This window comes from Zootoca vivipara, chromosome 12 (assembly GCF_965207765.1).
Source record: "Zootoca vivipara chromosome 12, rZooViv2.hap1.1, whole genome shotgun sequence".
In the NCBI taxonomy this organism is placed as follows: Eukaryota; Metazoa; Chordata; class Lepidosauria; order Squamata; family Lacertidae; genus Zootoca; species Zootoca vivipara.
The window spans coordinates 37,992,627-38,010,826 of NC_142595.1; the positions used below are offsets into that span (position 1 = coordinate 37,992,627).

At 48.6% G+C, this 18,200-nt stretch overlaps 1 protein-coding gene across 2 annotated transcripts; it reads left to right on the top strand.

The window, feature by feature from the left end:
* The first annotated feature begins 529 nt into the window (after positions 1-529).
* Positions 530-15,437, top strand: PRRT2 (proline rich transmembrane protein 2). Of its 2 annotated transcripts, XM_088654553.1 has the most exons (5): positions 530-643; positions 8,655-8,733; positions 9,580-10,228; positions 11,579-11,711; positions 14,014-15,437. In XM_088654553.1, the coding sequence occupies exons 3-5, from the start codon at positions 9,593-9,595 to the stop codon at positions 14,022-14,024; spliced, it is 780 nt and encodes a 259-aa protein (XP_088510679.1). In that variant the 5' UTR covers positions 530-643; positions 8,655-8,733; positions 9,580-9,592; the 3' UTR covers positions 14,025-15,437. The 2 variants fall into 2 exon arrangements, with proteins under 2 accessions (XP_088510679.1, XP_034993134.1); XM_035137243.3 differs by lacking the exon at positions 530-643 and having other exon boundaries at positions 8,622-8,733.
* Positions 15,438-18,200: the final 2,763 nt, after the last annotated feature.

Sequence of the window (18,200 nt, forward strand, 5' to 3'; positions counted from 1 at the left end):
AAATAATGGATGAGAAACTGGAAGCGAGAGATTTTATATAATTTTCTCCCGGAGGGGGAGGAGGGAGGGCTGTGGAGCCAGGATTCCCCAAAAACAGATTGGTGCAGGAAAATTTCCCACATCAGCTTGCTGAGCTCAGCTGGGCGGAGGGCACAGTTTCTCTCCCTCCTTCGCCCAGCCTGGGATCCCCTTCAGTCCTGCACCCTCTGGTCCCACCCATAGGGTCTTTCCAGGCACCCTTCAACCCCCATGCCAGCGCCCATTTTTATTCAGCACACATTTGTGCCTCTGGGCAGTCCCTGAGGAGGAGGAGGCAATGGTGGCGGTGCTGGGACTTCTCAGTCCTTTGATGCTCATTGCACTTGTGGCTTGCTGACGTGAAGTTTTGGTCTATTCCAGGGGGGTTGAGGTGGAGAGGAGATACAGAATATGTGGGACGCTTCCAGTACCAACACCATTTCTGCTAATGTCTTGCCCCCGCCCGATCAGCTGATTCTTCATAAAACCCAAACCACAACTCCCTCCCCCCAACCTCAACCAGCTTGCCTTGGAAGAAGCAGGGTCGATTAGACCATTTGATGCACACACTAGTGCAAAGGGAGGGGAAGGGGCGTCTTTGCAGACAAAGCTGCCGAGTGAGCAAGTAAGAGGGGTGGGTTTGTGGGGTGGGGAGGGAAGGGGGGCGGAGGCTGCATTTTCCCATCTATTCCTCCCTCTGAAGCCAGGGAGAGAAGGGGAGGGGAGAGAAGGAGGGATACAGTAGAAAGAGGGAGGGGTGTGATGTGTGCGTAAGGGGGGGCACTAATCTTGCCAGCCATTTGCCCACCCCACCCCCTTCTGCCAACTGGACACAGCCAGGAGCCCAGGTAGGAGAAGAGAGACCCTGCCTTGGTCCATCCTTAACCCCCCCAAACCCTCTTTATCTAAAAGGATACCGGTGCTGCGGCAAGCGGGCGGGGGAGAAGGGGGTGCTGAAGGGAGCAGGTGGAGATGGGTGTGAACGGGAAAATGGGAGCGAGGGGCACTCTCCAAGGGGTGGCGATGCAGATGGGGGGCTGGAAGATGGGGGGTTCATGGAGGCATCTGGTGGTGGGTGTGGGGGGGATGTGAAGTGAGGGCGGGGCAGCGGGAGGGAGTAGTGGGTGGGGGTGGATATGTAGGGCAACCGAATCCCCTCGCCGGCTGCTGGGCACAGAAATGGGATAAAGGGAATGGAGAAGGAAAGGAGGGTGGCAGCGGGAGGGAGGAGGAAGAAAGCTGGTTTTGGGGTTGGGGGAGATGTTGGAGGGTCTTGATCCCGGGTGTACGCGCGCGTGTGTGTTTCTTAACAAGAGAAATGGGTCGAAGAGTTGGACGGGCTGGCTAAGGGAGGTGGGAGAGGGAGGCTGAGTGTGGAGAAGCTCTGGCACAGCCTTGCTCAGAAATGGGTGTGAAAGAAGGAGGGCGTGATAGGGAAGTTGGAAATAAATTGAGGGGGGAGGGCGAGGGCAGTGGGTGTTTAGGAGGAAAGGGGGCAGGGGGGAGGACTGTGGCGAGCCTTTGCTAAACTACAATCCGATACTCTCTTTCCTGGAAGAAAGTCCCAAGGAATTCAGTGGGACCAGCTGCTGAGTAGACCCGTGTAGGATTTCTCCCCATAAGTCTCTCTGAAAGGGAGCAAGGGGGCAGTGAATGGCTGGGAGGTTGAAGAAGGGGGGTTGCTTTCCCCCTTTGAAGCTGGGGACCGGGGTGGATGTGAGGAGGAGTGGATGCAGACGCGTCTCAGAGTTAGAAAAGGGTTGCAAGGAGCTGTCCTTGGTAGCAGAAGGCGTTGGTCGTGTGGTCTAGGGAAGTTGGATGCGGGGAGTGAAGTCACTGGGAGGAGGGGGAGAGGGGGGCGTAAACAGTGAGGCAAAACAGGCGAGGAGAGAAGGATTTGTGGAGGTGAGCTCCCACCAGGGATAAGATGAAGGATAGAAGCGGGAGTCACCAAGGGAGGCGGTTTGGGTGGTGGGAAGGTGATCGTGGATGGATGCTGTGAACGAGAAACTGCCCCTGGTACAGGAAGAGGGAGAAGGAGGGACTGTGTGGGGCTTGGGTGTGTGGAAGCAGCCCAAAGAGAGGGGCCGCTCTGGTAGAGGGGACGCCAAGGTGGGTTTGCCCAGTTGGGTGTGGTCTTAGAGAAAGGGAAGGGAGGGAGGCATGTTGCCTATGTAAAGCACAGGACACATTCACACGTGAGATCCTCTGTCCCAAAACTGGTGATTTATCCGAGAAAGGAAATTCCTTCCAAGGTAGGGTCAAGCACTATTTTTATGATGTGTGGCCCCCCAGCTGGTTTCCAAGCTCGCTCCTCAGCTACCTGCGGTATAAACGAGACTTAGATGATTTTATGATGCTTGCATGCTTTAATGTACAATAATTCCCATTCTGTTTGGCAGAAGAACCTGTCGGAAGACCAACGGCTCTCCTTAAGCAAGCCACCTAATAGGTCTCTTGGCAGGACCATCTTTGCAGCAAGCATAATGTGTGACTGCTTGCAGAGGCCGGACTGGCAAGGGACAAAGCACACAGAACTACCCTAAGTCAAAGGAGAGTCTGCATCAGCACTATGTTGTGTGTGTGTGTGTGTGTGTGTGTGTGTGTGTGTGTGTGTCCTTATAAGAGAAAATGCTTAGCAGTGGACCAAGGATGTGATGTAATGGCAAGGCTGTGGGTGGGTGAAGGAGAGAGTGGGTGAGACCATTGACGGCTTGACCATGGGGCCTGTCAGATGATTTCAATGGTGTACGGCTTCAACAGATGGGGGAATCAGCCTCCTCCGTTTGAGGAAGGCAGCAGCTGGTTGCCAGAGCCAGTAGCTGGGAAGGAATCGTTGAGGATGTCAAACACAGAGATCGGCTGGTCAGGCTAATTGGAGGTGTCAGGCAAAGATCTCTATGTGATGGCCCAGGATTTACTGCTGTGGTTACATCTGCTGCACAGCAGGCAATCAAAATGTGTGCAGGGCACATGAAAGTGTGTGGAAATAAGGTAACGGTTTTAAGGATCAGTGCCCATTGCATTAGGGTTTGCCATTAAATAATAATCTGCCTCGGGAACAAATCAGGTCTCTGTGCGTCTGAATCGCACAAAGTGGTGGCCGTGCCACATGTCAGCCTTCTCGGTGTGCCTGCTGAATGGGTACTGGAGAAATTGTGTGGATGCCTGTTGCACTATGTGGATCAACAAGGAGCAGGATGTCAAGCACAACTGCCTTGGTCGTGTGGAGGTGTTCCATGTCTCCGGGATCCATAATAATCGGATGGCTGTGTCAGTCAGAGAATCTGTTATGGCATCCTTGTGCCAGCCAGTGTTTTAATCATGTTGTCTGTCTGTGTCTCGTTCAAAGAGTGTGTCAGTCAGGAAGCAGGAACATGGTAATGAGAACCAGTATATCATGACAATTGTTGTAGCACTTTCTTAAGTGGGGGGAAAAAAACCACACATCCCTGCCACTCTTCCCTCTTACAAACAACGAGAGGATGGGGGGCTAAAACAGCTTTGGCGAACCATTTGGCCAGATTGTAGGAAGGAATGCATGAACACAGCCTCCTGCATCCTTGACATATGATTTTCTAACCCATTGATGCCACTAGAGAAGAACTCTAAATTTCCCCTGGTTGTTGCTTCCCTCCAAAGAATATATTTCGTATTTCCCATTAATTTCAGTGGTGCTTGTGCAGGAAACCTTCCCAATGGATTGTGCTCTGAAGTCTAAGCATAATAAAGCCAAAGTCTGCCTGCAAATCGTATGCACATTTACCTGTGAGAGTAAGTTCCATTTGAATCGGCATCAGTCCCGGTGGTATCCACAGGGAAATTAGCACAGTCTGCCAGCTGTGGGGGGAGATACCTCTGGCCTGTAGGTCAGAGATGGCCCATGGGGCTTCCCCATCCATCCTACCCCCTCCCCTCCTCTCCCTCCCATGTGATTTGGTGCCCTTCACATAGTTAAGGTTTCCCTTTTCCTCTCTACAAGATCTATACGTACCAGCTCCCTCTAGCTTTCTATTTTCTTCCGATGATCCATGCCCTCTCCCTCTCCCTGCAACTGATCACACCTTCTAAAATTGCATTGTCTTTGCACATTTTAACATTGCAGTATACTGTGTCCAGGCCAAGCGCCCCAGTTCTTCGAGAGGTAGGTCAGACCTAAAGTGCAGAAGTTGTAACATCTTTTGTTGAAGATTATCAACCCACAGCATCACTCATATGGTCTATCCTCTGTCAAAGAACTGAACTGAAGGAAGGGGAAAAGAAGAGGGGGACCAAGGTTGGTCAGTTCCCGCCCTGAAATTAAGTTGTGTAGACTCTGGTGGAAAGGGTTTTAGGGTGGAGATTAGTGATAACTCACCTAAGCAGAGGCTAGCATGACCTAGGAAGGAGTCTGATGGAATAATTATGCCTGCCAAGATTTAATTTATGCTCTGCAGAAACAATAAATTTAATATAATTCAATATGGTTCCGCCCCCTACTGCTCCCCTCCAATACCAACCCGCAGTTCAATTCTGCATACACATTCCCTGTATGTAGTGAGAGTCTACTCCTGTATTGCTCATCTCACTGTGGCGAAAGATGCTCTTGGTTCTGCATACCAGTTCTACAGTCTCTCTCCTTGGATCAGATGTGAACTGTCCAGATCATTTCCAGTTCCTGATAATCCGATGCAAGGTATTTGTTACACTGGATGTTTTGGAGTTGTGTGTGTGTGTGTTTGTGTGTGTCCTTTGACTTGGTCTCATCTGACTTTTGTGAGCTCTAGGGTGCAGTCTGAAGGCCACCACGCAATGAAACTAAACACATCTGGGTCTGGTCACTGCCTGGATGGGAGATGTACATCATATTGAATTCTATGATGGAAGGAAAACAGCATAGAAATGTAAATAATCATGCATACAGCTCTGCTTTCACACATTCATTTGGGACACCTTGTGTCTTCTGATGATGCTTTGCAGTTAACAGCCCGATATATGATGAGAATCTTCTTTGGTGTTACACAACTACCGGTATAGAGGCACTACAGCACGTGCCAGGGGAGTGTCCCAACAGATCACAGGACGCCCACTAGGAAGTACTGTTGTTTATGTTATCACGTGTGCATCTCTTTTTTAAAAAAACCAAAACAAAACCCTGCACCGTGGCCTATGATTTTAATCACAAAAACTGTATACCAACAAACATCGATAATGATAAAAGCCACAACAGTTTTAGCAGGAGCTTAGGGCAGCAAATAAACAAAGCATAACAAACCAACTGATTTCTAAAGGCTTTCTGGAAAAAAATAAACATTTTAGCTCAGTTTTAGGAAGACAGCAAGGGAGAAACTGTTCACCTGTCTCATAAAGAGTTCCCAGAACACCAGAGCTGCGACTGAGAAGACGCTGCCCTTATTTGGGAGTGAATCCAACCTCTCCATAGGCCATCAGCAACAGATCTTCATCAGAAGATCTTAAGAAGTTACGAGGACTCTAAACCTCTAGGATTTTAAGGGTAGATGTCTCAATTAGGTGATATGTAAGAACAGTGGCATACCTCTGTCTGCAGGTGAGTTGCTACTGCTGCATTTTCCGCTAGCTGAAGTTTCCAAACTATCTTCAAGCACATGTGGAGGGCTTCAGAGGGCTCTAATCTGGAAGCCACCAAAGCATGCACAACAGTGCCTTGATCTCCCAGCGGTAGGTGAACAACCGTAGCTCAGCTGGAAGAGCATCTGCTTTGCATGCAGAAGATCTTAGGTTCAATCCCCAGCAGCTCCAGGTAAGGACTGGGAAAAGGCTCCTTCCTGGAGAGCTGCCCCCAGTCAGTGGGGAAAATACCTGATAGTCTGATCTGGTCTAAGGCAGCTTCCAGGTATAGGTGGCGTATCAGCCAAAGATGAATGGCAGGTCCACTTGTTTGCACTGATAGCTGTGGTGCAGGCAGCCCAGAAGGCCAGTTTACGCAGGGCATTTTTAGAAAGGAATGCAATAAACACCTGCTTGCAAATATGCATCATAGAGGTACATTTGCAAAGGAGCTGCCTTTGGCTATAGGGCCCTGTCAGGGAGTCCGTTTTACGTGTGAAGTGCTCCACTGACCAGAGCCTCCAGTTTAATGCCTGATATTTTCAGAGGGCGAAAGCGCACCCCCCCCCCGATATTTCCATTTGTACTTAGCCCTCCTCACAATTCCTAAGAGCTGTGCCTTGGGCAAAAGGATGCCTTTAGTTTTGTGCATGTCACTGATAATAATTGTTTTGGTGTGTGTTTTCAAGTAGGCTAGTGTTTGCAGCTACTTTATTGATTTAAAACGGGAGCATTTATTTCTTGTTTGAATTCCATTTCTACCTCCTTAGGTCAGCTTTCAAAGACTGCTTTGCCCAGTTTTGTTTCTGGAAAGAGGAAAGCATAGATATTGAATCTGGAGTGTTGGCGTTAGGGACGGCATTCAGGGACGGCTCCATGTGATAGAGCACTTAGCTGCTCTCGAGCCCATTCTCTGGTTCGGTACGCTATGTAGCCCATTGTTAAGCAACGGAATAGAGATGCATACAAGGTGCGCTTGCCAGAGAGACAAATCTCTTTGCATTCAAAAAGGGATGAGGCAGGTCTTTATGCTCTGTAAATAAAAACTGTCATAGTTACTGTGAAGTATAAAAGAAGAAAGAATCACAACATAGATTACACTGTACACACACACACACACACTTAACAATTTTCCTTTATGCAATGGTATGTCTTAAAGTATGTGTGCATAGTGAAGAAGTGTGCATGCACACGAAAGCTCATACCAATAACAAACTTAGTTGGTCTCTAAGGTGCTATTGGAAGGAATTTTTTTTTATGTGTGCATGTTGTTGTTTTTTGTTTCGCTTTTTGCAATTTAACTAGGAAGGTTTCCACAAACCAGCTGCTAAGGCTAAGGTGGTCTCCCAAGCACTTAAATCTCTTTCTCACCCTCATCCACCCGCTACTGAGATCTGAAATGGCACCTTGAGTTTATGCTTAACATTACTGCCTTACGGGTTTGTTGGCAGCGCTAGGCTCTTCATTAAGCATTCCTCCAAGTTCATTTCCAAGGGCAACGTAAAAGCTGAATCTGAATTTCTGCCAAATAAGAAACTGGGTGAAATTTTATATAAATGCAGTCTGTGGAGGAGGTCCTGTTAAGTGCGCCACAGGTTTCCTAGGTCCGCTAAATGGTACTGCAGGGAAGACCTCCCCCATGCAGGCTCCCAACTTGTGTGAAATGAGTTACCTCTGGAGATGTGCCAACTGTTAGGTGCTCCCACTGGCAACTAAAAACACACGTCTCCCACACAAGCTTCTCCATGAAATGAAAGGCGGAATGCAAATGCTTTTCATGAAGTAATAAGTAGTTTCTTAGTCCTTCTTGTAGATCATGATGGGACAAAACAGTAAAGGGTCCGCGGGGGCTCTTTAGATATATTGGAGCCAGGTTGTTCTCACGGTAACAGAAGGGCTCTGTGCGTCACTTAGATTGACACGTGCCCAGTGCTAGAAACTCAGATATATAAGCAAGGTGTCAAATGGCCTCTTGAATCTAGGTTACAGCCGCCACAACGGAATGTCTATTCTCCAGGGGGCTGGACTGGATGATCCTCGGGGTCCTTTCCAATGCTACAGTTCTATGATTCTATGATCTCATCTACGTTACTTGACTGTAGCTTGCTCTCACAACAATTCACTTGTCCCAGTATGCAAGGAGGAGAAACACACACAGTGGAAATGGAAATGGAATAAACTGTGGCTGCCAACCTGGCACCCAGAAATCTCCACTTAGTTGCTATTGGAACCACACCAGTGGCAAAAACACGCCTGGCACCTGGCTAATTTATAACAGTGCATGTGCCATTCAGTGGAATGGCAATATTGGGTTGGAAAGATGATGGTGGTAGTGATGGTGTTATGTTTGGGTGGTGGGGCCAACTGGATCATGAGGCAGAGTGAGGAAACTGCCTCAGGTGTCACAGGGGGGTGGGCAGTGGTATCATCCTTGACTGTTCTTTCTGAACCTCCCAGCCACCTCTCTCTGTTGAAGGTAGAGCAATGTATGTCACACAGCGCCCTGCTAAACTAGCCTGCTGACTCAGATGTGAGTCCCATTGTCAGTGCTGAAGTGAGATCCAGAGGGGTTGCAATGTTTTATTTTGCCTCAGGCAGCAGAGTGTCTTGGGTTGGCCTTGTTGAGTGAATGTCCTCACCTGGATGGGTGCCACCCATTACACAGTAAATAAAAATAAAAATAAAATGCTGGGCTCAAGATTGCTGAAAGAGAAGGAAATAAATACTAACCCCCAATCTTTGGTGCTGGAAGACCTGCCTGAAGCTGCTTAGGTGAAAGGGAAAGCACAAATTCAGAGGCATTCTGTTCATAATCAGGGGTTCCCAAACTAAGGCCCGGGGGCTGGATGCGGCCCAATCGCCTTCTAAATCCGGCCCATGGACAGTCCGGGAATCAGCATGTTTTTACATGAGTAGAATGTGTTATTTTATTTAAAATGCATCTCTGGGTTATTCGTGGGGCTGCCTGGTGTTTTTACATGAGTAGAATGTGTCCTTATATTTAAAATGCATCTCTGGGTTATTTGTGGGGCACAGGAATTCATTCATTTTTTTTCTCCAAAATATAGTCCGGCCCCCCACAAGGTCTGAGGGACAGTGAACCGGCCCCCTGCTGAAAAAGTTTGCTGACCCCTGGTTCATATTTTAGTATGTATTATATATTATGAAATAATTGTGTTGTTAGAAAGGCATGTACAGTAGCTATGAATTATTGCTCAATGAATAGCACCTCTTATGTTATTCCATATATAGGAGCAATTAAAATAAACGAAAACCTTGCATCACGACTGAATTCATATTTCCATAACATGCTAAAAGCCATTCACCTTTCTTTATAAACTGAGCATCATATACTTTATTTCTCTTGAGCACGTATCTAAAAGGAAGTAGCAATTTTCGCAGCGACATCCCATATCCTATAAAAAACCAATCACATAGAAGAGAGGCAGGGTTATTTCCTCCCTCCCCCATATGCAGCTGTCACAATTTTTGCAGCCATTGATAAGTTGGTCAACCTTTTTGCACATCAACCTGATCCACGCATTGCTTTAGACTTTTTTTCCTGGGGGGGGGGTATGCAGGGGTACGCATACCCCTAAACATATTGTGAATCTAAGTTTGGCCTCATTGAGGGACAGTATTTCAATATGAGTAGGAAAATGAGAGTACCCCTAAACATTTTTTAATTTTTTAAAAAAAGCACTGGGAGGGGGTATCTCCAGCCCAGCCAGGAATGATGAGAAATGTAACACAGCCGCCTCTGAAGGCCATCAAATTACTCATCCCTGCTTTAGACAGTTCAAAGGGACACTGAAGGCTGCTATGGGGTTGAAGGACTCTGGGAACTTGCCTGCAAGTTGAGAAGCACTGGTCCATTGGCCCTGGACTTTGGTTCTGCAGATCAGGTTCAACCCAGTGCCAGGGAGGGGAGGGGAAAGATGGCTGCTTCTCCACCCTGAACATTCCCCCTCCTCTAATTCCCCTCTAATCCAGGTAGCTGCCTGCCATGTCGGACGACGCTGAGAAGAACGAGGCTCCCCCAGAACAGGAGCAGCAAGGGAAGAAGGAGGAGGAGAAGCAGGAGCAGGAGCAGGGGAAGCCTGAGGAATATGCCCAGCAGCAGCAGCAGCAGGAGGAGGAGGAGAAGGAGAATGAGCAGGGGAAGCTGGAGGAGCAGCCTAAGCCACAGTCCCCACCCAAGAGCCCCAAAGGCCCAGAGACCCCCGCATCGCCTGTGATGGTGACGGTGACCATTGAGGAGGAGACGGTGGGGGAGCCGCAGGAGAATGGGGACCCCCCGGGGATTAGGGCTGGCTCAGTTGATGAGATAGGGACCACCCCGGCCCCACCCACTAGCCCCCCAGCCCGCTCCAAGTCGGCGTCGTTGAATGACCTGAAGCCTCAGCACAGCGTCAATGGCGGCCCAAGGCATGTCGTGAGGGGCAGTTTGTCCGGGTCTCAGGTGCACTTAGCGGGATCCGCAGGGTCTCCACGTGCCAGCCTGAGCCGGCAGGCCTCTGCAACAGGATCGGCAGCTGGTGAAGCTGGGGAGAAACCCAGAGACTACATATTCATTGCTGCCCTCTCCTGTTTCTGCCCAATCTGGCCTATCAACATTGTCGCCTTTGTGTATTCTGTCATGGTAAGTGCAAAGGCAGCGGCACCTCTCTCTCTCTCTCTCTCTCTCTCTCTCTCTCTCTCTCTCTCTCTCTCTCTCTCTCTCTCTCTCTCTCTCTCTCTCTGTATTTGTTTTGTGTGTCCTGGAACACTAGGAGAGCCACCTGCTGCTTTGATACACCCACCAGCACCAAGGCTGTCTCTTCCTTGTCACTTTTCTCTTTCGTTTGCCCCTTGTCAGTCAATCCCCTCCTCAGCCAAGGAGCAAGGCCATTAACTCGGAGGTGGCTCAGCCTGCTGCTTAAAATCTCAGGCTGCAGCACCTCCTCACAGGTAAATCTACCCACACGAGAAGTCGGTCTGGGACACCCCTCCGAGAGTCGACCAACCAACTAGAAAGTTTCCTTCAGGTCTCCTATTTGGTAAAACCCGCTAAATGTAACAAAATAGGTTTGGCAGCTCGTGCCGGCTGGCCATTCACAGTCCACCCAAATTCATTTTGGGCACCCGCTACCACCCTACGAGCCTCTCGCTGTGCAATCCTTTCCGTGTCTACTCAGAAGTAAGTTCCGTTGAGCTACTCGAGGTTTACTTCCAGGCGGAAGGATCACAGGCGTGAATTCTGTTTTCCTATGTCTCGTTCTTCCACTAGGAAGCTCAGAGACGGCTTCTATCCAAGCAGCAGCCAAGAAGGATCTCAACTTCTTGGCTTCTTGCCATTGACTTAACATTAGGTCCTCTCCCAAACCACATGCACTGAGGCTGCTGTCCCCTTGAACTGGCGGCGGATTGACAGGCTCTTTGCCAAAGGTCCTTCCCCTCCCCTGCTGCCAAAGATGCCTTTGGTTGAAGGTGCTGAGGACCTAGCCTGGGACAGCACAGCTCTGGCTCTTTCCCCAGCAGCCAGGCAGGTGAGGCAGTGGGCAAGGGCCCCAGGGGTTCAGAAGGGCCCCTCGCCGGCCTGACCCAGCTCTGCTGCCATTCACCTCCCCGCTGACCCCCTGGATGGCTGTTTTAGTGGTATCGTCTGTGGTGACTGCCTGCTTTCTTGATGAATACGGTGGCCCCAGCCTATAGATCTATGAAATCTACAGCAGAAGGCAGGGGCTGCTACTGCTGCCATAGCAGCAGAAGCAGAAGAAAGCACACACTGCCTTGGGTGTGGGTGGGTGTTGGGGGTGTTGTTGGCACCATGCCGAGGGCCCCCATTTTCCTCTAACATTGTAGTCAAGTGTAGAGTTTTCCCTTCCAATTCTCCCTTCCCTTCCAATTCTCCCTGTTCTTCCTTTAACCAAAAGGCTGCTACTTCTATTAGGTATTCTGGGACAATCCTCAAACCCTTGCTCCTCTTTTTCCTTTCCTAATTCCTCGCCAGTCCCGGAACAGCTTCCAGCAAGGAGACATTGACGGGGCCCGGCGCCTGGGACGGGTAGCGAAGCTGCTGAGTATTGTCGCATTGGTCGGGGGAGTGCTCATCATCGTGGCATCTTGCGCCATCAACTTCGGAGGTGAGTATCTCGAGAACCAGGGGGTGGAGAGGACTCTAGAAATCTTGTTTAAACATTTTGTCCTGTAAGCTCTAACCCCCTTGCCCAGTCTTCTGCTGCAGTACAAAGAAACCGGCAGAATAGGATTCCAGGGATTTTTGGGTTTTTGAAAAAAGTAGCATTTGTGATCAATTTGGCCAGAGAAGGGGCTTAGCAAAGCATTATGGGACGTAGTGGGATGGAAACGCTAATGGTGGCTCATTTGCACACACGCCACCTGACAGCGTATTTGGGCTGGATCCTGATTGTCTGAGTGCTTTTGAGAGGGACCTGAGACCTGTGGTACACCATCAGGTCAGAGTAGAATATATTATTCTTAGAATCCTTAATATTACCGTTTAAAAAGTCTGCATCTGCCACGGCACTCAGCGCTTAGTCACAGAAGTATTGTTGTAAATCGATTTAACTTCATAGTCAAGGGGTATATAAATTTATATGAAATAAATAAATAGATGGTGCAATTTCTAGTCAGGAATATATGTTTGTATCAGACTGTGGCCTCTGTCTGAGCCAATGGAATAGAGGGGGCTGCTTAAAGTAAGGGGAAGCTGCTCCAAATTGGCTACTTTTGTAAGAGTTTCCCTTCTTAAGAGAGAGGCTTATCGGTGGATAGATAATATACATATATAATGCAGGTGCTAAGTTAATTCTGTAGCCAAAGTGGGTCTTCTGAGGGGAAAAAGGGGGAGGGATCAGCAAGTTTGTGGAATTTTGCAGGAGATGATGTTGGGGGGGGGGGAATAGAATAAAACCTCATTAAGCCCCCAAACCGAAGGAGCCTAGGAAGGGCTAAGCATGCTCAGAAATCATGAATGCTGTGTCTGTTGGGAAGGAAAGCCGAGGGTGGGCGTGGCAGGATGGGATGGAGGAAGCATGGCACTCCACGCCACAACATTTTGTTGCCAGTCCCCCTTGTCCTATTATTGGCACTCAAGAAGAGTGTGAAAGGTGTGGGGGGGGTTGGGGGGGTAGTAACCAAATCAAAGAAAGGGACTGCCTCTCCGACCCCTTTGATATCCTGCTGTGTACACTTACAAAAGTATTCTGAGAGTTCAGGAGAGCAATTCAGGATCACTGTGACCCGAGGAGTGAGGCGGGTTCCATGCCTTCCCTTCTCAAAAGAAAAGAGCTTTTCTTTTCCTCATAAAGTTGTCCCCAACACCTCCATTTTCTTCCTAACCCTCTGGGGAAAATGGCAGCTCCTTGAAATGGTCAGTTTTCTCCCTTTTGCTGTATGCTCTGCTTTTCATGTCCTCCCCTCAGAGCTACCCCCCTCCCCGAGCAGAGCTATTGCTTTCCCCCCCTTCAGAATTATTACACATTGTCCCAGATATGGGGAACTTGTGGACCTCCAGATGTTTCCTCCAGATCTTACAACTCCCACTAACTCAGACCAAGGCTGACGGAAATGGGAATCCCAAAAACATTTGGATGGCTACAGCCTCCCCTCCCCTCACATTACACAGTGCTTTTCATAAGGTTATGTCGGCCTTGGCCTTCAACCACAACCTTGGCCCTAATTCTACGCAGCAGGCCATCTTCATAACTACCAATGTCTCCTCAGAACCCTTTCCCATCCTAACTTCCCTGCTTCCTACTGCCAGCATACCTAAAGCAGCCAAAAACAAAAAAAGGAGAAAATAAGTGCATCCATCTGACAGGGGTCAGCAAACTTTTTCATCAGGGGGCCGGTTCACTGTCCCTCAGACCTTGTGGGGGGGCCGGACTATATTTTTTTTGGGGGGGAAATGAATGAATTCCTGTGCCCCACAAATAACCCAGAGATGCATTTTAAATATAAGGACACATTCTACTCATGTAAAAACACCAGGCAGCCCCACAAATAACCCAGAGATGCATTTAAAATAAAATAACACATTCTACTCATGTAAAAACATGCTGATTCCCAGACCATCCGCGGGCCGGATTTAGAAGGCGATTGGGCCGCATCCGGCTCCCGGGCCTTAGTTTGGGGACCCCTGCATCAGACCTTCCCTTGACGTTGCCTCCTTAGCCTCCATGTTGCTTTCCCGATGACCTGTTCCCACATGCTCCAGATTCTAGCGGAAGCCAGATGTGGGGAGGTTGAATTGGGGCATGTGTGAAAATGTTTTCCCCTTCATGTTTCTTTCCAGGTAGTAAAAATCTCCTTCTTCTGTTCTCCTTCCCTGTGTTCTTATTCCGCTCCCCCAACCCCAACCCTACTTGCCCCTGTTCCTCCCCCCTCTCCCTGAACCCCTCTCCTTCCCCACCCGGCCCTCAGTGTTCCAGTGAAGATGGCACTCAACCTGCCACTTCATCCCTAGCACCGAAACGTTCATCTTTGGAGCTGGGAGCCAGCATGAGTCCAGAACATCCATCCCATGTCCCCACCCATCTCTGAACCATGCAGAAACAGGAGCACAAGAATGGAGATGAGAGAGAGAGAGAAAGAGAGAGGGACACGAGAGAGCGAAACCGAGAGAAGCAACGTCTTTGTCATGCTTGCATGTGTCCCATCCTTCTAGGGATTTTAGCTAACCAAAAATAAGGTGAAACAGGAAAAAGGAAACAAAAATTAGATGGGGAGATATTCTTACCTCCTCTTTCCTCTCCGCCATTTTCTCCCTCTCTCTGCACTCTCTCTCGCTCTCCTTCCATCCATCCAGTCATCTGTTCAACCAATGACCCATCTGCCCATCTTCCATCCACTGCCAAATTTCGACAGCAAATAAAACTCTTTCGATATTCCATGTTTACAAGAACCTGCCGGAGAAAAGCTCTTTTTCCCCACCCCCCTGGGAAGGAGGTGGGGAGCATGTTTACATGTTTGCTGGGAACAAATGGACAGAACCAGCAGCAGCAAGAGAGGAAACACTTCTTGGGTCTCCTGCTCTCATCCGTCATGTTTACAAAGACAGCAAGCAGGAACAAGCAGGGAAGAGCCCACCAGAGCCCACTGGGCGTTTTGCAGGTGGGAGTTTGTAGTAGCGAGTTAACTGTTACGTCAGAGGAGGTGTGCTAACAAGGAGGCCAAAGCTGCCTGGATCTGGTGGCACACACACACACATACATAGGCGTGGAGGTTGGCTTGTATAACCGAATCCATCACCCAGCCACTCAACAGGAAAGAGAACGACAGTGAAATTTATGGTATTGGCTGGAGAAATGAATAAAATCAATGGCAAGGGAATACAGCACTGAGCAAAATGATTCTAACAAATGGGACCGGTGGAAGTCGGAGCGTGAAAGTGGAAATCGTGGATGAGGCAATGGAGGAGAAAGAATGAGCCAAGGGCCTTGCAAAGAAGGGAACAGACTGGTAAGACTGGTGGTGGGTTTTATGGGGGGGGGGAGGTGACGTTCCTCTCCAAGCTGAAGGCTCAAGTACAAAAGAGGAGGAAGGAAAAAAAGGGCCGCTCAAGAAGTTGGAAGAATGGCAAATGAGCCAACGGGGGAACAAAAACCCACCAATCATGAAGGAATAGAAAAGCTGCTGCTGCTGCATTTTTTACATGAGAAAGTTGCTGGAATGAATGAAACTGGGAAGGATAGAGAACAGTATTAGTAGGCGCCCCATTCAGAAAAAGAAAGAGCATGGGCCAAGGTATCTCTTTTTCTGAAGACCAGTTGCTGGTATTAGAGCAGGGCCACAAGGTGTTGGGTTGCATAGGGTTCTTCAACAGGGAAAAGGAAAGTGGAACATGGAAATGGAAGCAGGAAAAAGCAAGCTGTCTAGCCATTTCTAGAGGGGTAGCCTTGTTAGTCTGTTGCAGCAAATGCAACAGAAGAGGTCTGTGGCCCCTTAAAAGAATAATGGTGTGTTGTGGCTTAAGCTGTCATGTACAGATGAATCCAGTGGTAACCTGAGTTTGCAGGCACATCTAAAGGGCGGGGTGAGGAGTGAGGGCAGAGCAAAAAGTTCAGATTGTGACAATGACATAAAATGTAGGCAAGCTAGTTGACAAAGTAGTATTGATGATAATGCAGGCGTCCTGACCTCGGTAAGCCAATTAATACATTTAGCTTACCAATGCCAGGATGTAGGTGTTACCATCAGCACAGCTTTGGTGACGCATTTATTTGGGCATTGACAGCTGTCACAGCCTGTACTTTTTCAGCACATTTCCCTCCGATCTTGCTCATATTTGTCCTGTCTCCCAATTATGTATACTCCATTCATCTGATGAGGTAGACTCTAGTCTACAGAAGCTTATGCAGCAATAAATTAGTCTTTGAGGTGAGACAATCCTCTGTTGTGTTTACATTTTCAGAGCAGCGGGGATGCCTACTCATGGCATTTCGAAGCACATTTGATTCACCACGGGCATGCGCATGGTTTTTGTGTGGTTTTCATGATGTCCTTATCCAAAGGGCATCCTGTTTACCCCTAGCCCACATTCCCTGTGTTTCTTCTCAAACCCGACTTAACATGGTAACAGAAGAAAAAAGCACTATAAATAATAGTTGTTTTGTTTCTTTTGCTGCAAGACTAAGGGCCTTGTGGCACCTGAAAGGCCATCAAATGCCATGGCATAAACGTCCACGAACTACATTTATGCCATAATACATTGGTTAGTCTTTAAGCTATTTTGGTGTTTGTCATGCTGGCATATGTGGCTATTTAGGAGTAGTGAAGCTTGGCCGAACACTGATTAAGAGAAACTGAAAGTATCTGGTTGGGGTGGGAGTCAGCTGAGATGTTTGCTTATTTATATCCTTTCTTTATCCCAAGATGGCATGGATTTAGGGCAGCAACAGGGCAGACTGGAGGCAATGGAAGCAGTTAGGAGGGCATGGAAGGCTGTTTAGGCCAAGCCCTTTGGCATTTAGTTCACCATCCACACCAGGAAATCTGAACGAGTTTGCTCAGTTCTGGCACGAGGCCATTTTTGAAAGGCAGAAAATGTATTGGATAGGGGAGGTCAGCAATTGCACATTCCTGACAAAAGAAACAGAGCAGGAACTAAGGAGTGAGAAAACACCAAGGCCAAGAAAAGAGCCTTGAAGCAGAAATGTGTGAGTGAGAGAGAGACTGAGAGAGATGTGTGATAAGATACCCCCCCCCCCGAAAACAAGTTGGAAAACTGCTGGATGGGGAAAGTTATATACACAGAATTAACAGAATGAAAGGCTAATGTAGGAGATCAGCTGGTGGTGCGGGAGAGTGTGTGGAATGGGCGAAGGAAGCACCAAAGGCTACAAACTCCCTCTGGATGTGAAAATGATGACCCAGGCCAGTTTAAAATCCGCTGGAAGAGGAACTGTGTGTGTGTTGGGTGTCCTGCAAAGGGAAGCAGATAGGAGCGAACCCCGAGGAGCGAAAGGCTGGAGAAGAGTGTTAAGACCAACAGAACACGAAAGGGGCGCTGGTAGAGAAGAGTCGAACTGTACTTCACGGACGGAGGAATACACGAGAGAGCATACACTCCATACCAAACAACAACAACGACACAACTATTTTTAAAGGGCCTGATGGACAACTGTGTATGTTACTGGACAGAGACAACTGGGTGGGTGGGGTGGGTGGGGGAAGGGCACCAGCAAAGAATTGTGTGTGTGTCAGACACGAATTTTCACCCGGCACAATGTGACTAATTTTTCGCTTTGTTTCTCAGACTGTTATTCAATGGGGCTGGGGAAGGGGTGGGGTGGGAATATGGGGGAAGGGGTGGTATAATGGCCTCCTCCTTTAAAATCTGTGCTCGGAGGATGTCACAGGGCTTTATTTAGGGTGAGGGGGGTGACCTTAAACTCCTCCCCCCGTTAATCCCATCTGCACGAATTATTAACCTCTGACCTTCCCTCAACTATCCCTCAGAAAAATAACAATTTTGCTCTCCCTTTGATGGCTGCATGGTGTAGAAGGCAGGGCAATTTTGTTGTTTTTCTCTCGCTTCCTGGAGACTGCAACTCTCTAAGGTGGGAAGGGATGGCAGGGGAAAGCTGTTGTATTTTGATGTTGAAATGCAAGTATTCTAATATGCATGTTTTTATATGCTTATATTTGGGGGGAGGGAAAGTTGAGGGGGTGAATCAGAAACTTGGAAGGGAGGAGAGAGCTCAGAGTGTACTATGGTGCGGGAGTCAATAGGAAGGAGGCTTTGAGGGGGAAAGGGGTCAGGAAAGGGGTGAGGGGGCTGGCAGGTGAATGGCGGTCTCTTAGAGGAGGGAAAATAAGAGTTCAGTTTGGTGGGAGATGGAATACCAGCGGGACCAAAATGGAAGGAGAGGAGGGTTCAGCGGGATTCAGGAAACCCAAATCTCAAACAGGACGGAGTCAGGAACAAGAAATTGTTTTGGGATGGATTGCAAATAACCGTGAGGGAAGAATTAGGACTTCGCACAGGGATCAGTAAATGGGGCCTGCTTGGTTATAGCCAGCCCACCGAGAGGGAGGTATCCAGTCCTCTCTTTAGCAAGAAGGCCAGTGGATTCGCCAACAGTCCACTTGGAGAGAAGGACCATCAT

What these genes read in the sequence shown, in the direction of transcription:
- PRRT2 (XM_088654553.1), top strand. Translation starts at nt 9,593, where the DNA reads ATGTCGGACGACGCTGAGAAGAACGAGGCTCCCCCAGAACAGGAGCAG. An exon ending in CCTTTGTGTATTCTGTCATG is followed by an intron (nt 10,229 to 11,578) that starts GTAAGTGCAAAG and finishes ATTCCTCGCCAG; the next exon opens with TCCCGGAACAGCTTCCAGCA.